This window comes from Rattus norvegicus, chromosome 9 (assembly GCF_036323735.1).
Source record: "Rattus norvegicus strain BN/NHsdMcwi chromosome 9, GRCr8, whole genome shotgun sequence".
Lineage (NCBI taxonomy): Eukaryota > Metazoa > Chordata > Mammalia > Rodentia > Muridae > Rattus > Rattus norvegicus.
This window is the reverse complement of record NC_086027.1, coordinates 13,399,837-13,420,847: the sequence shown is the minus strand read 5'-3', so window position 1 is coordinate 13,420,847 and position 21,011 is coordinate 13,399,837. Positions and strand designations below refer to the sequence as shown.

The 21,011-nt window shown below is 41.7% G+C and overlaps 1 protein-coding gene across 2 annotated transcripts in view; it reads left to right on the top strand.

Annotated features, from left to right (window-relative positions):
* Positions 1–20,608, top strand: part of Spetex-2Fl1 (Spetex-2F protein like 1) — a 28,273-nt gene extending 7,665 nt beyond the window's left edge. The window contains exons 1-5 of one of the 2 annotated variants that reach the window (XM_039084445.2): positions 12,283–12,458; positions 13,186–13,345; positions 14,675–14,806; positions 15,476–15,659; positions 19,817–20,608. In XM_039084445.2, the coding sequence (XP_038940373.2) occupies positions 12,329–12,458; positions 13,186–13,345; positions 14,675–14,806; positions 15,476–15,659; positions 19,817–19,822 (612 nt within the window). In that variant the 5' untranslated portion in view covers positions 12,283–12,328 and the 3' untranslated portion in view covers positions 19,823–20,608. Of the gene's footprint in view, positions 1–12,282; positions 12,459–13,185; positions 13,346–14,674; positions 14,807–15,475; positions 15,660–19,816 lie in introns of those variants that run through there. The other variant, XM_063267999.1, reaches the window with a different exon arrangement.
* The last annotated feature ends 403 nt before the right edge of the window (positions 20,609–21,011 follow it).

Genomic DNA, 21,011 nt, shown 5'->3' with positions numbered 1-21,011 from the left:
AGGATGCGGAGAAAGAGGACCAGTCCTCCATTGTTGGTGGGATTGCAGACTGGTAAAACCATTCTGGAAATCAGTCTGGAGGTTCCTCAGAAAATTGGACATTGAACTGCCTGAGGATCCAGCTATACCTCTCTTGGGCATATACCCAAAAGATGCCCCAACATATAAATAAGACACGTGCTCCACTATGTTCATCGCAGCCTTATGTATAATAGCCAGAACCTGGAAAGAACCCAGATGCCCTTCAACAGAGGAATGGATACAGAAAATGTGGTACATCTACACAATGGAATATTACTCAGCTATCAAAAACAATGACTTTATGAAATTCATTAGGCAAATGGTCAGAACTGGAAAATATCATCCTGAGTGAGGTAACCCACTCACAGAAAAACACACATGGTATGCACTCATTGATAAGTGGCTATTAGCCCAAATGCTTGAATTACCCTAGATGCCTAGAACAAATGAAACTCAAGACGGATGATCAAAATGTGAATGCTTCACTCCTTCTTTAAAAGGGGAACAAGAATACCCTTTTGAGGGAATAGAGAGGCAAAGATTAAAACAGACACAGAAGGAACAGCCATTCAGAGCCTGCCCCACATGTGGCCCATGCATATACAGCCATCCAATTAGACAAGATGGATGAAGCAAAGAAGTGCAGGCCGACAGGAGCCGGATGTAGATCGCTCCTGAGAGACACAGCCAGTATACAGCAAACACAGAAGCGAATGCCAGCCGCAAACCACTGAACTGAGAATAGGACCCCCATTGAAGGAATCAGAGAAAGAACTGGAAGAGCTTGAAGGGGCTCGAGACCCCATATGTACAACAATGCCATCAAACCAGAGCTTCCAGGGACTAAGCCAATACCGAAAGACTATACATGGACTGACCCTGGACTCTGACCTCATAGGTACCAATGAATATCCTAGTAAGAGCACCTAGTGGAAGGGAAAGCCCTGGGTCCTGCTAAGACTGAACCCCCAGTGAACTAGATTGTTGGGGGGAGGACGGCAATGGGGGGAGGATGGGGAGGGGAACACCCATGAAGAAGGGGAGGGGGGAGGGGGATGTTTGCCCGGAAACCAAGAAAGGGAATAATACTCAAAATGTATATAAGAAATACTCAAGTTAATAAAAAAAAAAAAGAAATGGTGGTTTTGCCTATATTGAATTCTGAGTTTCAAAATTATGGTTCATTTTTCTTTATTCCTTAATTAAGCTTTTTATTAAGTTTTTGATTCACCATTACACCCTTAGATGCACAGTGCTAGAATCGTAGTAGGTGCTCAATAAATCTCTGACCATAGGGGCAGAGGAATGATAAGAAAGTATGTATTTTCTGTAAGTTCTGTCAGTTTTGGGAACAGGTGGTTTTAGGCTTACCAGTCATAGCTTGGTATCGTTCCCAAACAAGACAACTTGACAGAATCCCCTTTCTGGCCATTATGTTCAACTTCTTTTTCTCTTAATCATTCTTGAAAGTCATGGAAGTAATGTGGAAAATTGATAGTACCTGCAGAATACCAAAAAAGGCCAGTCTAGATAGGTAAGCAGTTATGTTTCTCCATGAGCTGATGTCTTAAAACATCTAGATTTTAGGAATTTGGTGTTGTGTTTTCCAAAGATACATCTTACAACATACAGATAACATCGTAATAGAATAAAGGAATCTTTTGATTTAGCACCAAATTCCATAAAGCAATGACTATTGCACAGCTCTCTTGGCCATATGAATTACAGAAATTATATTTCACTTTTTTTAAAGAAATAACGAAAGTACTTAAGGTTGAAAAAAGCCCATTGTAAAAGGTCCCTGTGGTGCTTCTCTTTGGTTTCTTGTGCTCTTTCTAGAGGACAACTTTAAGAAGTCAGTGCAGCCAGGTTGTCATTGTGGTCAGGCAGTCATGAGCAGATGGTTAAGTGATGTGCTAGGGCCCCATAGGCCAGTGAGCCCAGCTGAAGAGGAGAGGCTAGACAGTGAGCCTGACTGAAGAACAGAGGCTAGCCACTCCTGACTGAAGAGCAGAGGCTAGCCAGTGAGCCCAGCTGAAGAGGAGAGGCTAGCCAGTGAGCCTGACTGAAGAGCACAGGCTAGACAGTGAACCTGACTGTAGAGCAGAGGCTAGACAGTGAGCCTGACTGAAGAGCAGAGGCTAGTCAGTGAGCCTGACTGAAGAGCAGAGGCTAGCCAGTGAGCCTGACTGAAGAGCAGAGGCTAGCCAGTGAGCCCAGCTGAAGAGGAGAGGCTAGCCAGTGAGCCTGACTGAAGAGCACAGGCTAGCCAGTGAACCTGACTGTAGAGCAGAGGCTAGACAGTGAGCCTGACTGTAGAGCAGAGGCTAGCCAGTGAGCCTGACTGAAGAGCAGAGACTAGGCAGTGAGCCTGACTGAAGAGCAGAGGCTAGACTGTGAGCCTGAGTGAAGAGCAGAGGCTAATCAGTGTGCCTGACTGAAGAGCAGAGGCTAGCCAGTGAGCCTGACTGAAGAGCAGAGGCTAGCCAGTGAGCCAAGGTGAAGGCTGAAGAGCACAGGCTAGCCAGTGAGCGAGGCTGAAGGCTGAAGAGCAGTGATTTTAACCTTTATTTCTAAGTTCTTCAGTTTTCCTAAAAGACAAAAGTTTGCCTCCATAAAGTTTGACTTAGAAGATTCTCCTTGCTCCCTTCTTCTTATCTCCTTTCCTCTTGGTCTTATGACACAATAATTTCCTTACTCTCAACGCTATGCCTTTACTTCTCAGTTCTTCTTGAGTTCTGTTCTCTTCAGTTCAGTTCTGTCTAAAAAGCTTCTCTCTCTTTGTCATCAGCATTTGTATATCTTTCTGAACACAGCATCACATAGTGAAAAGTTCACCACAAGTTTGCACAGGAATTCAAATCATAAGTTGGATAATCAGTTTATGACAGAGAATGTTTACATGCATATCCATGAAGAGTAATCATCAGGATAAATCATCACCAGCTGTCACTAGCTCTGCACGTTCATGGAGAGTTAAAAGCTGTAATTTTTATGAGAAAAGAATAAGTGAAATTACCTATAGGCAAATTCAGTCAATTATTTATGTTCAGTCCTTGCACCTATAGTAAATCATTAGTTCTCTTTATGAACCTTGGTTAATTGGTTTACCCCTCTTAGGATGGGCTCTAATTTGTAGATGCCTCCTTGGTATTGCAGAAGCAATTCACTCATGACACTTTAAGAATGGCAGGGTTCTCAATGCAATTTTGATTACCAGAAAGAACATAATAGCAGTCCTATTATAAAAGCTTAAAGTTACTAATCTAATTTTAGGAATTCTTATCGAACCATCATTAGGAATTAAGAAATCATCTATTTGTCTATACATCATCACTCCAAGACAATACATCTTCGTTGCTCTGTGGTGATCTGCTCAAAAGAGTGGGGTAAAGAGCATGACAAACACAGGGGCAGATGCTTGCAGCCAACCATTCAGCTGAGAGCAGGGTCCCCATTGGAGGAGTAAGAGAAAGGATTGAGGGAGCTGAAAGGGTTTACAGCCCCATAAGAACAACACTAAAAAACACCCAGAGATCCCAGGGCCGAAACCACCATCGAAAGAGTACACATGGACAGATCTATGGCTACAGCTGCATATGTAGAAGAGGATGGCCTTCTTGGGCACAAATGGGAGGAGAAGTCCTTGCTCTTGTCAAGGCTTGATGCCACAGTATAGGGTAAACCAGAACAGGGAGGCAGGGAGAGCTGGATATTTGGGTGGGTGTGGTAAGACCCTCATAGTAGAATGGGGAGGCGTGTTATAAGGGGTTTTTTGGATGGGAAACCAGGAAAAGGGATAACATTGGAAATGTAACAAAAGCCCTCTCTGGATGGACAGAGGCTAAGGTGCTCTGAGTCCCTACTTCCCTGCTGCCTCCCTTTGATCGCAACTGTGGTGCATGGTGTCTGCCTGGGACTCCCCATGGGCTGCTGCTGGCACTGGTCCTGGCCTTCAGGGCCAAGAGCATGATGAGCAAGGAGCACATGGTTTGTCTCGATTCAGAGCAGGGCGAGTGGCCACCAGAGGACAAGTACAGCTTCCTGTACAATCATGAGGTCTTCCTGGGCAAGGAGGACTCCAGGACCTTTGATCAGCTAAGCCTGGACGAGAGCAGGAGAGGCTGGGGAAAATTGTTGATCCAATTGACAATGATGGAGGTGGCCTTGTTACTACTGAGGACCTGAAAGTTTGGGTCAAACAGGTACAGAAAAGATACATCAACCATAATGTGGCTAAACTCTGGAAGGATTATGATAGGGACATAGAGGAAAAGATCTCCTGGGAAGAATACAAGCAGGCCACCTATGGCTACTACCTGGGACACCTTGCTGAATTCCAAGATAGCTCTGATCATCACAACTCTAAAAAGATGCCTCCATGAGATGAGAGGAGGTTTAAGGCCTTGATGGTGACCTGACAGCTACTCAGGTCGGGTTCATTGCTTTTCTACACTAAGAGGATTTAGAACATATGAGGAGATTGTAGTTCTGGAAACGCTGGAGAATATCGACAAGAACGGGGATGGTTTTGTGGACTAGGATGAGTACATTGTGGACATCTTTTTCCCATGAGAACAATTGCCCTAAGACAGACTGGGTTTTGTCTGGGGAGCAGTTCAATGATTTCCCAGATCTGAACAAGGATGGGAAGCTGGACTAGGATGAGATTCACCACTGGATCCTCCCTCAGAACTATGAGCATGCACAGGCTGGGGCCCATCATCTGGTGTATGAGTCAGACGAAAACAAGCATGAGATGCTGTCCAAGGAGGAGATTCTAGACAACTGGACCATGCTTGAGGGAAGCCAAGCCACCAATTATGCGGAAGATCTTATCAAAAATCATGAGGAATTTTGAAAGATACTCATCCTCATGTGGGCAACGGTCACAGGCTTCCTGCGGATGTTCTGGGTTATTGCTATATTTGTCAAGTATATAGCAGTTGTGTCCCTAAACAATGAGAAACCTTTCTAAAGCTCAAAAAAATCATACATTGCACAAAACAATAATAGTAGGAGATTTAAACACCCCACTTTCATCAATGGACAGATCAGGGAAACAGAAATTAAACAGAGACATAGAAAGACTAACAGAAGTTATGAAACAAATGGATTTAACATATATTTATAGAAAATTCCACCCTAAAACCAAAGGATATACCTTCTTCTCAGCATCTCATGGTACCTTCTCCAAAACTGACCATATAATCGGTCACAAAACAGGCCTCAACAGATACAGGAAGATAGAAATAATCCTATGCCTTGTATCAAAAAACCACGGACTAAGGCTGCTGATCAATAACAACAAAAAGTACAGAAAGCCCACATATACATGGAAGTTGAAGTCAATGACAACTTGGTCATTGGAGACATAAGAAAGAAATTAAAGATTTCTTAGAATTTAATGAAAATGAAGGTACAACATACCCAAACTTATAGGACACAATAAAAGCAGCGCTAAGAGGAAAACTCATAGCTCTGAGTGCCTGCAAAAAGAAACAGGAGAGAGTATATGTCAGCAGCTTGATAGCACACCTCAAAGCTCTAGAAAAAAATTAAATAAGCCCTAGAGGAGTAGAAGGCAGGAAATAATCAAACTCAGGGCTGAAATCAAACAAGAAGAAACAAAACCGAGTATTAAAAGAATCAACAAACCCAGGAGCTGGTTCTTTAAGAAAATCAAGAAGATAAATAAACACTTAGCCATACTAACCAGAGGTCACAGAGAGTGTATCCAAATTAATAAAATCAGAAATAAAAGGGAGACAACAAAATCTGAAGAAATTAAAAGGATCATCAGATCCTACTACAAAAACATATATTCAACAAAACTGTAAAATGTGAAGGAAATGGACAATTTTCTATACAGATACCAGGTACCACAGTTAAATCAGGAACAAATAAACCATCGAAACAACCCCATAACTCATAAAGACATAAAAACTGTTATTAAACATCTCCCATCCAAAAACAGCCCAGGATCAGATGGATTTAGTGCAGAATTCTATCAGACCTTCATAGAAGACTTCATACCAATACTGTCCAAACTATTCCGCAAAATAGAAACAGACAGAGCACTACCAAATTCCTTCTACGAATCCACAATTACTCTTATACCTAAACCACACAAAGATACAACAAAGATAGAGTAATTCAGACCTATTTGCTTTATGAATATTGATGCAAAAATGCTCAATAAAATCCTTGCAAACTGAGTCCAAGAAAACATCCAAACAATCATCCATCATGATCAAGTAGGCCTCATGGCAAGGATGCAGGGATGGTTTAATATACAGAAATCCATCAACGAATTAACCATATAAACAAACTCAAAGGAAAAAAGACACACATGATCATTTTCTTAGATGCTGAGAAATCATTTGACAAAATTCAATACCCTTTCACTAATAAAGTCCTTTCAAGATCAGGAATTCAAGGCCCATATCTAAATATAGGAAAATGCAAAATATATCCAACCAGTAGCTAATATCAAACTAAACAGAAAATTGAAGGAATCCCACTAAAATCAGAGAATAGACAAGGCTGCCCACTCTTTACCTACTTTTTCAATATGGTACTTAAAGTCCTAGCCATAGCAATCAAACAATGAAAGTAGGTCAAAGGGATAAAAATTAGAAGGGATGAAGTCAAAACACTAATATTTGAAGATGATATGATAGTATACTTAAGCAACACCAAAATTCCACCAGAGAACTACTTAACCTGATCAACAACTTCAGCAAACTGTCCAAGCATAAAACTAACTCAAACAATTCAGTAGCCTTCCTCTACTCAAAGGGTAAAAAGGCTGAGAAAGAAATTAAGGAAATGACACCCTTCACAATACTCCCAAATACTATAATATAACTTGCTGTTACTTGAACCAAGCCAGTAAAAAAATCTGTACGACAAGAACTTCAAATCTCTGAAGAAACTGAAGAAGATCTCAGTAGATGGAAAGATCTCTCATGCTCATAGATTGGTAGGATGAATATGGTACAAAAAAATGGCCTTTTTGCCAAAAGGAATCTACAGATTCAATGCCACCAGCATCAATATTCCTACTCTATTCTTTATAAAGGTAGAAAGGGCAATTTGCCTTCATTTGGTATAACATAAAACTCAGGATAGCAAAAACTATACTCAACAACAAAAGAACTTCTGGGGGAATCACCATCTCTGACCTCAAGCAGTATTACAGAGCAATAGTTTGTATGGTATTGGCATACAGACCGGCAGATCAGTGGAACATAATTGAAGACACAGAAATGAACCCACACACCTATGGTCATTTGATATTTGACAAAGGAGTTAAAACATCCAATGGTAGAAACATAGCATTTTTAACAAATGGTGCTGGATCAACTGGAGGTCAGCATGTAGAAGAATGCAAGTTGACCCATTCTTATTGCCCTGGACAAAGCTTAAGTCCTAGGGGATCAAGGGCCTCCACATCAAACCAGATACACTAAAATTAATAGAAAAAAAAGTAGGAAAGAATCTAGAAGACATGAGCACTAAGGAAAATTTCCTGAACAAAATACCAATGGCTTATGCTTTAAGATCAAAAATCAACAAATGGGGGGACCGCATAAAACTGAAAAGCTTCTGTAAGGCAAAGGACAGTGTCATTAGGACAAAAAGGCAACCAACAGATTGGGAAAGAATCTTTACCAATCCTGCATCTGATGGAGGGCTTATATCCAAAGTGTACACAAAACACAAGAAGTTAGAGTACAGAGAGCCAAACATCCCTGTTAATAAATGGGGTTCAGAGGTAAAGAAAACATTCTCAGCTGAGGAATATCGAACACCTGAAAAGCACCTAAAGAAATGCTCAACATCCTTAGCCATCAGAGAAATGCAAATCAAAACAACCCTAAGAATCCACCTCACACCAGTCAGGATGTCTAAGATCAAAAACTCAGGTGAAAACAAATGCTGGTGAGGATGTGGAGAAAGAGGAACACTCCTCCATTGTTGCTGGGATGGCAAACTGGTACAAGAACTCTGGATATCAGTCTGAACGTTCCTCAGAAAATTGGACATTGCACTACCTGAGCACACAGCTATACCTGTCCTGGGCATATACCCAAAAGATACTCCCTCATACAACAACACACATGCTGCACTAAGTTCATAGCAGGCTTATTCATAATAGCCAGAAGCTGGAATGAACCCAGATGCCCTTCAACAGAGGAATGGATTCGAAAAATGTGGTACATCTACACAATGGAGTACCACTCAGCTATCAAAAACAATGCTACGTTCAATTCATAGGCAAATGGAAAGAACTAGAAAATATCATCCACAGTGAGGTAATCCAATCACAGAAAAACACACTTGGTATGCTGTTGGGAGCGATGGCCTTGAAGCCCTCCATTGATGTTATTATTATGGTTAGAATTAAGTATGATGGGGTTCATGGAAAATCCCCAGCCAGCTGCAGAAGACTAATACAAATATGGTGGTCAAGATGAATAATCATATGATAACGTGTGACGTTAAGATACCTAATGTCATGACCTGTAACCTTTCTGAAAAACCAACATCCTGCTGACTAATAGATATTACAAACCTGTGACATTTCTGACAACCTGTCAACAGCAGCCGATTCCCTGACCACATGAATATTGTGTCCTTGGCGTGGGTAAATGTTTCTTACTTCTCTCCTCTCTCTGTTACCCTTTTTATGGTACAAATTCAGCCTTGGGGAAAAATAAAATTGTCGCCTTGATCAGACTCTTGTCTTGGCGTCCTTCTTCACATATCTTCTCCCTCATTCTCTTCCAGATACTCAGCACCCCTCATTGACAATATGCACTCATTGATAAGTGGATATTGACCAAAACCTCGAATTAACCAAGATGCAATCTACAGATCTCAGGAAACTCAAGAAGAAGGATGACCAAAGTGCAGATGCTCCCACTCGTTCTTAAAATGGGGAACAAAAATATCCATAGGAGGGGATATGGAGGCCAAATCTAAAGCAGAGACTGAAGGAACAGCCATTCAGAGTCTGCCCCACATGTGGCCCATATATATACAACCACCAAAACTAGGTAAGATTGATGAAGCTAAAAAGTGCTTACTGAAAGGGACCGGATATATATCTCCCCTGAGAGACACATCCAGGGCATGTCAAATAAAGAGGTCAGAGCTAGCAGTAAACTACTGAACTGAGAACAGGACGCCCTTTATGGGAATTAGAGGAAGGATTCAAAGAGCTGAAGGGCTTGCAACCCCATATGAACAGCAATGCCAACCAAATAAACCACTAGCAATAGACTATACATGGACTGACGCAGGGGTCCAACTGCCTATGTAGGAGAGAATATCCTTGTTGGGGCACCTGTGGAAGGGGAAGCCCTTGTTCTTAACAAGGTTGGACCCTGAGTGCAGGGGAATGTCCAGGAAGGGGTTTCTAAGTGGCGTGGATTGGGGGACCATACATATGGGAGAGGGCACGGCAGGGCAGCTTATGGACCAAAAGATGGGAAAGGGAATAAGGTTTGAATAAAAAGTATATATCTATTAAGAAAAACTAAAATTTTAAAAAATGATAATAATACTAAGAAATAATCAAAAAAAGAAAATGTGAATAAGAAAGAAATTTTAGGATTTGGAAAAAGATTAATGCCAGGTATTTGAAAAACTGTATGACCATATAAACACTTTAATATACTTGAGAAATTTTTTACATGTTAATGAACTGCATCTTTTTTTTAAATAGTGAATGGAAATCCAGTCCCTTCCTGGCTGTGAGTCTAGGTATCCAGATGTATTGGAATTCATTATTTGTTGAGTCCTGAACCTTTGAGCCTGCTTCTAACACAGCTTATGCCAAGGAAACTAGGCCAAGGTGATATCTAAGCCATTGACCAAACTATCTGGACTCACAATCACAGGTGAAATTCCACCTTGTAAATGGGAGGAGCGGAATAAAAGATACCTTTAAGGATTTAAAAAAAATGAAATGTACCCCAAAAAATCCAATAAAAAGGTTTAAAATAAAAATAACTTAGGAAATACAAAATACTGGGGTGCCATTCCACAATCATGATGTGTTTCTTCTTTGATAGCTTACAGGTTAATTTACTTCTCTATGACTGTTTTCTTATTTCAAAGTAAGTAATGGCATCATCTGTGGAGTGATGGTGAGAACAAAAGCTTTGCTGAACTTGAATAATCGATCCCTCCCGAGCATGTGCTTAACATTCTAAGCACAGGGAAATTTCCTGAGGGGATTAAAGAACAAAATCCAAACATAAAACAGGAACAACAACGATGTAAAAACATTCTTCACGCTGGGTATGAAGGCATGTTACAACTTTAATCAGCTTTGTAGGTATTTCTAATATACACACAAGAAACAAAAATCCTATCACAGTCCTAGCAGTTGCATCCAACAAAGAGAGAGCTGTGAGGTAGTGCCTGCTACTTCTTTCACCAGATACCCCTGGCCTCAGGCCTGCACCCAGTGAGCTGAACCAAGAGCAGCCAGGTTGAAATTCCTGCTGCCATGGCAGGATTCTGCCTTAACATTTCCCTTTGATAACAAGGAACCTGTGTAGGAGACCTCTTGGTGAGTCCTCATGGACTCTGCATTTCCTATTCTACAGGGAGAAGCCCTGCCAGGTCTTTGAGCAAGGCCAGCCAGGTTTTTGGGGAAGTCTCTGGTCCTGTGGCAGAGGGTGAGGAATGGCAGAAAGAATGTCAGCTCCACTGAGAGCAAAGGTTAACCCTTCTAGGCCTATGACCTCCTAATTAATTTATCTTTTCACCTGATTCCCTATTCACATTTTCTTACTATCATACAACTGTGATCTTGATGAGCAGCTGGTCTCTTGTTTTCTTAATCAGTTCTTTGTTGTCACAGACGTTTTTAACTTACTCTAGCCCATGAGACTTATTCATACCTTCTGTATGCAGTAGGACCCTTGGTGGGCTGGTCATCTCAAAAATAGAAGGTTCAGTAATCCAAAAGATTGGACTCCAGTTTACCTCAGGCCAGGAAAGAAGTCAGCCACCATTAGTAAAAGAGGAAGGGAAAAATTACATAGGAAAAACAAGTGCCTTAATTAGAAGAAAAGATCCTCAACTTCTAAGGGGTGCACATCTGCACCCCTCTCTTCTGAGCTTTGTAAAGTGATGTTGTATAACTCTAGATGGTAGTAAAAGGCAGAGCTCTTCCCAGAAAGGTCAAACATGATTTTCACTCTTACATCTGTGAGGTGGAGTGGCATTATAGCACACATTCAGGTGGAATTATAACACCAAGGATAAGAAGACAGAATCCATATATCACAATGCCAAATAGACTCCCTCCTGAACGTATGGACCCATTAAAATTGAGGTTCAACCTGAACTGAGGCCATTCCACTCCCTTCCCATCCTCCTGATTCTTATGTTTAGTAGGAGTAAAGGATCATGGTGCAGCCCCCAATATTCTCATGCCTAGACTTGCCTATTCACGAAGAATGATATTGGAGAACTGATGGCTATATAGTTACAATGTAGTAACACAAGCTCCAAGTTGACATTTGCTCACTGACGTCCAATTTAATTGTCTTGTTATGTTTGAGAAAGGGAGGATGCCCTACTTAATATATAAAAGGGAAAGAAATTTATTATTTTATATATGCCCTGTAGTTGGTCCCTATGTTCCCAAGAAAAAGGAGTTTTTATTGCAAAAAAACAGGATTATAGACCATTGATTTTGTGAAATACATGGATATGTAAATGGAAACAATGTCAGCTGTCAAGGACTGCACACTAATCAACTATTTCTCGGTTTTATACACTCAGAGGTATAGAAGAAACATATTGGCCTCCACAAAAAGGGAAAAGCTTAAGAATCGAAATGTATGTCACATGCATTGTCTCGGGTAGTAGATTTACTTTTAAGAAAAAACTGCCCCCTCCTTGGCCCCTAGAGATTTGGGTGCTAAGAAAAATCTGTTCTCCAATTCAGGGTTGTAAGCAACCCTCCCCTGCAAATGCATTGTTGACTTCTAATGAAGCAGAGAGACATATCTAGCTTTGAAATAGAGGTTGCCAAATGGTATTCCCAGTGACACATGGGAGACTGGAGGAAAGGGTCCCCACAGAAATTCATCAGTGTGGGGAAAGCTGGTTAGTAGGTAGGCCATAGAATTTTCCAGTGACATCATCAGTAAGACGTTCACTGGACAGTCTATTGTATATAAGAGATCCCTAGAATCTTTTGTGATGTCACCAGTGTTGTGGTGACACCAACTGCCTTTGGATATTACTTCAGTTCCCTTTGGGTTCACAAGCAGGCATGTTTCGCCAGCTGCTCAGGCTATTTCGGAAGCAAAGTGTTGATCAAGGAGAGACCGCACCAGGTCAGAGGGAAGCTGACCCCGTCTCTAGTGAAACAGGAAGGAGGAAATCATTCTGGGGAAGGCTTGGTGAGTCGTGGGCAGAGTTGGGGAACATCCTCAAGGAGGTAGGTTTGAGATGTGCCTTCTAAGACTAGGCCTTACAAGCAGGAGCCTTCGGATTTTCAAAGGCAAACCAAGAGTCAGGAGTTCCTGATCTTTAATTTGAGAGAAAGCCATAAAGTTGTAAGACTTCAGTGTCTTTTCTTGAAGCTTTTTAACTGTGAGTGTCAATGATTGGCAGGAGTAGGCACTGTGAGATTAACAATGTGACCATCCATGGTTGGGAGTTGAAGCACTTTATCCTCTAGATTACTGTAGGTTACATAAGTCTCTGATGGCGAGAACAAGGAAGGATGCACCCCTAGTCATGAATTGAGTTCTCAGACACTTTGGGCTGGACCACACTTGGTTAGAGCTTGATAGTGCTAAGCATTATGAAGTCATTATGAACTCCAGGATTATCTGCACCACATCTGATATGAGATAACAATGTCGCAGATGTTTATGTCTCAGTCAGATTATAACTTTCAGTGCCGGGAGTTGTGTAATAGTGAGTGTGGCACGTGTATGGCATTAGAGGTTGGGAAGAGGGACATAGCTTAAGAATCAACCTTTAAGAAAGCTTTTCTGCTCTTTCAGGGATTCACCCAGTCTCTACCATTTCCCCTTCCTCAACCTCCTTTTCGGATTCAGAATGATCTATTCTGCCCATTGGTTCAAATATGCAAATTCACTTGGGTTTATCTGTCTACAGGTTTTGGTAGGAAGGCATCATCCCAAAATGTCATCAGTAAGCAAGAGGAGTGTCTAAAGGAACTGGAGGAACTCAAATTTGAAATCCAGAAGTGTCAATTCGAGAGGGATGAACTTTATCAAAACCTGGATCTTTATATCTATGATGAGTGGGACCACAGGTAGTCATTATGCCCAGTAACCTGTTCACTGTCTTGCGCTCTCTCTCTACCACCTCAAGATTTATTCATAGCACGAGAAAGTTCACCTCTCATCCTGGATTTTAAGGAGATTTGGCAGGCATTTGCTTGTGAGATAAGCTAGGTGCTGTGTGTTTAGGGTCAACCTCTTTTGTACTTGACCCTGAGCCTCTTGGATTAGCGTTGGTTCTGTCATCAGCTGGAAGGACCTGGTCACACTTGCTGCAACTGTGTGTGTGAATGAAATGCCTGCACGTCATCACTCTTTCCTCTGAATTTGTTCATTATACTCTGATTCTATGGCACCTCCATGCATGTAGTTGGCATTCTAAATGTGTTTGGATATGGGTTGCTATGTATGTATGTGGACGTATATGTGGTGTTTTACTCAGGATCAGGACGTCTGGGACCTTTGATGGGGTCTGAGGATTTGTTTGATCAACAGTTTGCAAGTCATGATAGTGATGAGTACGTGGAGGCCCACAGTGATCAACAGAGCACTTTGCTCCTTCTGTATACCTTGGTGGCACCCAGGACTCTCCCGAGGGGAGGAGGTGCTATAAATCCTCTTCCCTGTCAAACTTAGTTATGCCCTCTGGGAATTCATGTAACGATAAAAACCAAGGATTGAGTATACCTGCTTTCAAAACAAGAGAAATGTCATCACAGCTTTCTCTTGGGCCCAAAGCTGTGGCACAGACCGGAGGAATCTTCTTCCTGAACTAGTCAATTCCATCATGCTCACCTGGCCAGCTCTTGAAGGTCAGGTCCCTCCAACTGGTACCGTGACTCTGTTTTCCTGTGCCCAGGATAATAAACTTAACCAGTACAAATACTTTGAAGGAGCAAGTATGTGGTACATACTGAGTTTAAGTAATAGAGAGAACAGTCTGATTTTACCTAATTTGTTTCACCTGCTTTGATCTTTAGTTTTTTATTTTTCTAACTATCCAGGGATTGTTTATTGTGACCTAGAAATGGTCACTGTGGTCTTGACCATTGTTATTCCCAAACAGGCAGCTCTCAGGCTCTGCCCCCTCCTATATAGTGAGTCTTTGCAGAACCATATCTCTCAGGATTCCAGGGAGTCCTTATTTCAAAACCAATGTTTGCTTATTTAAATAGAAATATTTTCTGTGGATTGAGTCTCACTGTTGGGTTTTGGTCTGGTTTTTGAGTTTGCCATTTTCTTCCCTTCCACCATTCCTTGAATTTGAAATTTTTTATTATATATTTTTATTTACATTTCACCTAATTCTGAAATCGTAAGTTCAAAACATTATTTGTTCCTTTGGCCATGACCTAACCCAGGCTGCATGTCGAATTGATAGTCCTTCAATCTGAACATGAGATGAGAATGATGGCTATGCAAATGATGACCAACTCAATAAGTGATGCCATGGAGAGGTATAAGGAGCTCATACAAGTGAACAGTTCCTACCGGTGAGTCGCTGACAGAGATAAGAACCCAGCACTAGGCAGGGAATGCTTCTGTCCTGTATGACGTTCAACAAAAGTCAGGGCTCTGGTTCCATGGTGTCTGACTCTTAACAAGAAGCCTGCCTCCTGGCAAGGGCCTTAGATTTGTAGCTCTTGGACTCAGTTGTCGTACATGTGAAGGGTGTAGAAGACCCTCCAATTGTTATTTTCCCCGTTAAAGATCCTCTAGATAGAAAAGGTTTGCACCATGATGGGAATATCAATCAACTCTGAATCTCTAGGACTCTGACAGGAGATTTAAAGATCTGTGATCCAGGAGAAACACATGGAAAGATTGTATAGCTATTGGGTCTTCAACTACCCCTCAGAAGGCCTTTCCCCACAACGTGAAGATGGTTTCACCATACCATGGACATATGAGCTCCCTTATGGACCATCTCTTCTTCCTTGATTTATATACACCATCTTAGTGTCAGGATTTTCAGAAGTACTGTGATTCATGTGGAATGTGGATTCTGGATTTGACCTCCTCTAATTGGTGCTAACTTGTATAGTGTGGCTCTATTCTGGGGATTTCTGAGGATGAGGACCCTTGAAGGGATGATTGGACTTGCAGGAGTGACAGGCAAATAGAAGCTGCCTGGGATTTACCATTTTTTGTTTGTGGTTCAGCATCAGGCAATCCCAGCTCCTGCGTGAACAAGCTCAATTGAAGAACAATATACAGATTTTGCTGAATGAGAAGAGAAAACTGCTGGTGGAGCAGACTGAACTGCCAGCATCCTCTGTGGAGACAAAGAGGTTCTGTGAAGAGGCCGGAATGAACATCTGTGACCCCAGAGCCAAGCAACAGCAGGTAGGGTTAGGGCTCAGGGTCAGGTTGTCCTTAGGTCTTACCATAACCATAGACAAACCAATGTAACTGTCTATTGACTGATCCATGTCCTGTCCTAGGTCTCATCCAAGTGTTCATTCATGTGATGGTTTACAAGGCTTTCTGTGGAGATAGCCCCTTTTTCAAGAAACTGCATGTTTGGAAAGCAAATGCTCCTGCTCTTCGAGAATCTGCACTTCATTAAGGGAGATAGGTTGATCACACAGCACAGCACGACATGCCATTATGTATGGAGGGTGCTATGTGGGAGCCCCTCTTTAGACTAGAACACGGCTTTGAGGGATGAAGCAAAATCCTGGAGCTCATTTTCTTTACAGGGATCATGTGAGACTCAGGAAGTAAGTAGTTTTCAAGGAGGAGAGCCTGGTGGAAATGCCAAAGAAATGGTTCTCATTGTCATTTGTGGTGGCTTTTGTTCTTCCTCCCCTCATGTCCCTGTATATGGAGATGGTGACTTCATGCTTCATAGATCTTTGGTAACTACAGAGCCTGTGTATCAGCATGTCATTCCTGTCTTATTTGAGTGCTCCTGGAGAGTTCATAACTGGGCCTTACAACCTGAAGCTGGTTAGAAGAGAAGGATGTGGAAAAGGTTTCTCAAATCTGAGGGTTGGCATGAGAGACTTGAGACTTCAAGAACAAAGTTGTCCATATGTACCCCAATTCTCACCAAGAAAGGTGCATTGCTGTGCTGACCTGCATCTTAGGGAGCATGCGGGGAGGCCAGTTCATGACATGCAGTTTTGTCCAGTCATTATCTAACTTAGTCCTTTAAGCCTAGGTCTCTCAACAAACATGAAGCTTCCTGTTTTGTGCTGGCCAGCAGTCTTTGCATCACCAGTCCAGTTCCAAGTGGAGCCCCCTCTCTCATTTGTCTCAACACATTCTTAAACCATTCAGCTATTTTAAAAATAAGGATTAGATTTCTTCACTTTACCTGAACAGAGTTATCCCCCGGGAAGATTCTGGATTGTCTTATTGGCTTCACCATGATATTGCATGGAATCCTAGAGTGCAACCCTCTGCTGACATTGCTTTGCTGACTATATCATGGGCACTGCATTCTTTCAGGATAGATTCCCTCTCAATATTGTACACAGTGCTGCGTTTCAGAAAATTCACTGTATGTTATTTATTTGGCCCTTTTCTGACTGACACTGAGGTTGTTTTAATATCACAGGAACTCTAATGTGATCAAATGTTCCTGGGAACTGACCATGAGATACTGTCTTCTCTGATGCTTCCAAAGTCTTCTATGAAGGAAACAGGGTAGTCTTAGTGAGGGGCCTATGATGAGTCAGCATAGAGCTCGATGGAGTCTTTTCCTAGAAATCTCTCTCTTGGGGATTTGATGTTGTGTTGTTTAGGCTATCTGTGCAGAACATGTAACTTACTTGTCGGACCGGCAAGTATCTGCATAGAAATGTTTCCTGAAGTGGAAATGAGTACAAGCCAGGGCAGCACATCTTGCTTGAGTCTAAGAGACTTGTACACAGCATTGTTCCCACTAATTCCTCACTCAACAGGAAATGTGCTGCATAAGAGCAAAGTTTTCATTTGTGCATGCGAGTGAGTATCTGTGTATGTCTGTGTGTGTGTGTGTGTGTGTGTTTGTGTGTGTGTGTGTGTGGTGTGTGTGTGTGGTGTGTGTGTGTGTGTGTGTGTGTGTGTGTGTTTGCAGTAGTGAACGTGTGTTTCCCTCTATTTCCAAGTTTCATGAGAAAAGTACTCTAAGCGTTCACTTTACATCCATGAAACATGAAATAGAGCTGCCCAGTCATTTGGCATCTCCATCTAGCTCTGTACAGCAAAAGGACACTTAAATTACTAATTTATTCTGTTTCCAAAAATTTCAGAACAGAATTATCTTGTGAAGTCTGGGGGAGGAGTGGAAATATGTTCAAGTGAGTTGTGTTTCACAGGGGTAACAAATGGTACAGGCCAAGAGCTTGCAGGTCCCTTTTTGTTATGGTGTAGAAGCAGGACAATAAAATCCTTTAGAAATGCAACCCCCAAAAAGAGGACACAAAAACACCTGTAAAGTTAGATTTTCAAGTGATTAGGGGCAGAACTACTGATCTGCATTGAAATCCTTTGGAGCACATCAAAGGACTGGAGTACTGGGAGGTAAGGGCAAGGCTTCTCTAGAAAAATCCATGAGTTTATTCTGCTTCTCTGTTCTTTGTGAATTGTGAAAGCCCACTGGAAGGTTGTGTCACTCACTGTGTCTTCTCCAAGGTTGCTTTCCACATTGCCTGCTACCATTTCTTTCGAGCTACCTTGGCACCCTACAACTTCCCCTGGGAGTTTGGCTTGGATTTTATTCATTGAGAATTTGAGTTGCTTGGAGTTGTATCGTCATCCAGAAAAAGACCCATGGCTGTGCTGTGGTGCAAGAACAGGGCAGTTTCAGGAGCCCCTTTAGGTGCACAGTTAATCCAAAGCGCTTCCCTATGTTATCTGTGTAGCATTCTGCAAGTGCTGGTCGATCAACATCATTTTCTCTCAGTTAATTTCAGCCTCAATGGGTTAGGAGAAATGATGAGCTTCAAATGGGTCTGACAGTGTAAGAACAGGTAGCCCTATGAGAAGCCATGTTCAGAAAGTGGAACAGAAGTTTTAGTTCACCCAGTGATTCCACAACAAGGAATAGGTATTGCCATTCCAACTAGGGAGCATCAATGTTGTAGTGGTCCCAGAGTAACCTTGAAGGAGAATCTATCCAGACGTCCATCAGCCAAGGAGTAAAAGTGTACCATACGATGGAGCCCTTCCATAGATTCTGTTCAGTGTGAGATAATCCATGCAAGCTTTTACTTACTTATTCAAATTATCTGTGGAACAATCACATTACGGGGAGAAAATTTGTTGATTTGGATCCTGGTTATGGAGATTTCCTATGATTCTAGCTTTGGGCATGAAGTCACTCAGGCTATGGTAAAGACAGCTCCGATTAGAAGAAGTTGCACACTTTGGGGAAAGTCTGAAAGAGTGAACAAGAACAAGAGTCTAGTCCACCACCAACATATGATCCTTTGCTGAGCAACAAGACAGCTCTACACAGCCTTTGGGACTTGCTAAGCCAGATTGTTAATGGAGAAAGAACCCTGAGTCTATGACGGTTTATGGGAGGACAGCACATCACTGACTGAGCTGTCTATAGGCTCTGGCCACTATGTACATATGCCACTCAACATTTGTTTTTATGCCTCCAGCGAATCCTGGGGAATATTTACATTAAGCATTAATGTTCAGGTAGGAACATAGGCTGGAAGAGGCCATTTGAATATCCTTCCCTATATAAATACCCTTTTTGGGTGGATGACCACCCCACCTGGATTTCAGCCTCAGTCAGTTAAAGAGCTACTCAGAGTATTGTTCTGGTACAGTTCATGTGAATTTTGCCCATGAAACAATATATATATGATCCTCTGGATTTCTTGCTATGTTCTACTCCTTTCTTCCTGTGATCTCTCCGGAAAGATCTGAGGACATTTTCTCTTCTGTCCTCTCACAAATTGCCTTACACTAGCCATAGACTTACAGGGGTGCTGTTCTGTTTCTACATCACAATCACCTTTAATGTCCATGTGTACGCTGGGAAGATTTGCATGGAGCACATTCTCAGTGATTACAAGATCTGTGCGGTGAGCATGAATTTGAAGTGAGATGGCTTCTCTGTGTATTTGCAGATACAGTGGTTACAAATGGAAACTAGACGGGTTCCTTCAGTGCTAACATAATCAGAAGTTTCACCTCAATTCTGGGCATGTTCTCCAGAAGGAATCCACATGGTATTCTAGGTTGCTCATACCTCTCTTGAACTCAGATTCAGACATAGCTAAAATGTTATTATTCAATGTCATATACCTGGACCAGTGGGAAAAAATGCTCATTTTTCTCTTAATCCCAGTACAGTGCATAGTCCACAGTTCAAATTCTAGCAGTTTGAAAGGTGAGATATAAATCCAAGCACAGGTACGCTAGGACACTTGGGGATGCAGGGACTGACCTCAGCTGACAGGTCATGCTGGATTGTCCAACTGAATAGAGCTGATGTAAGGGGGAGAGCTGAATTGACAACCACTCACTAAACCTTTATTCCCTTGCTCTGCTAGGTCTGAAATTCTCCAGCAGAAACTCAAACATGACACAGACCAGGACAAGATCTCCCTTGGAGAGAAGTTCTACAGGAGGAGAACTAAGTGTGCACAGCAAATACACCACTATTGCGTCTCATCTGTAATGTCCATAGCCATTGTGGACTGCATTTTCCTCCTTTAGTTTGATTTCTTTGGATTGAATACGCTGTATTTTCACCTTGCCTCTCTCCAGCAAGTGTACACTTTTTGAGGGACTCAGAGAAGTGCTGATGCACATCAATCAAGGGCTGCTGGTCATCCAGAAAGACTGTGCACGTGAAAATTTGTACTTGTCCTGATGGGTCATCCAGAAGAGTTTCATGGAGATCAGTTCACAATATTGGAAAGACTATGAAACAAAGTCTTTAATATCATTTATACTCAGTAGTGGTAGGCGTTTTCCTTAATACCCCCACTCCAACAAAACAGACCTACTTCCACTCCTCTTTAAAATATTATTACCATCACTAACTGCTTGTCTTCTATGTCTCCAAGGCAAGCCACAGGCTATAAGTCTATTCTGCAAAACGAGCAGCAAAAAATGCTTAGTGCAATTCCTCTATTTAAAGTTTGGTTAATTTTTAATTCTTTTGGTTATTTGGTTTTCCTTCTATTCATTTGAAGATTTGTTATTTATCTGTTGTTGTTTTGTTCATTTGCTTTTCTATTTTGATAAGGATATAGACTGTATATATTGACTACCTGCATCTGGTTACTATCAAGTAAATTGGATGTTATCTGGTCAATAAAGGAGTAATCTCAAACTCTTCACTCTTAAGAACCTTCTTTATTGATCATTAGTGTCAAGATCTGAAGTCCCACAGCTATCAGGGAGGGATGGATCTCTGCATTCTCATCGGGACTGGGCATCAGTCTTACTGAGATTCAAAGGCATTTATACAGTCACTGTTCATTGTGTTTCCAACTCTGTGAATTTCAAGTTCATCATGCATACATTACCCACTGTGTATGCTTGCTGTCAAATATATAGTTACCTCTAAATTATACTCTGTGGATGAGAGTGTTGAACCAATTAATGGGATAAACATTAATTTTTCTGTAACATCTCCCAGGACATATAAACATGGTATAAGGGAGTTTAAGCAATTGGTAAGCCTGGACCCAAATCCAGGGGCAGAGAGTGCTGACGACCCAGGAATGCAGATAATCC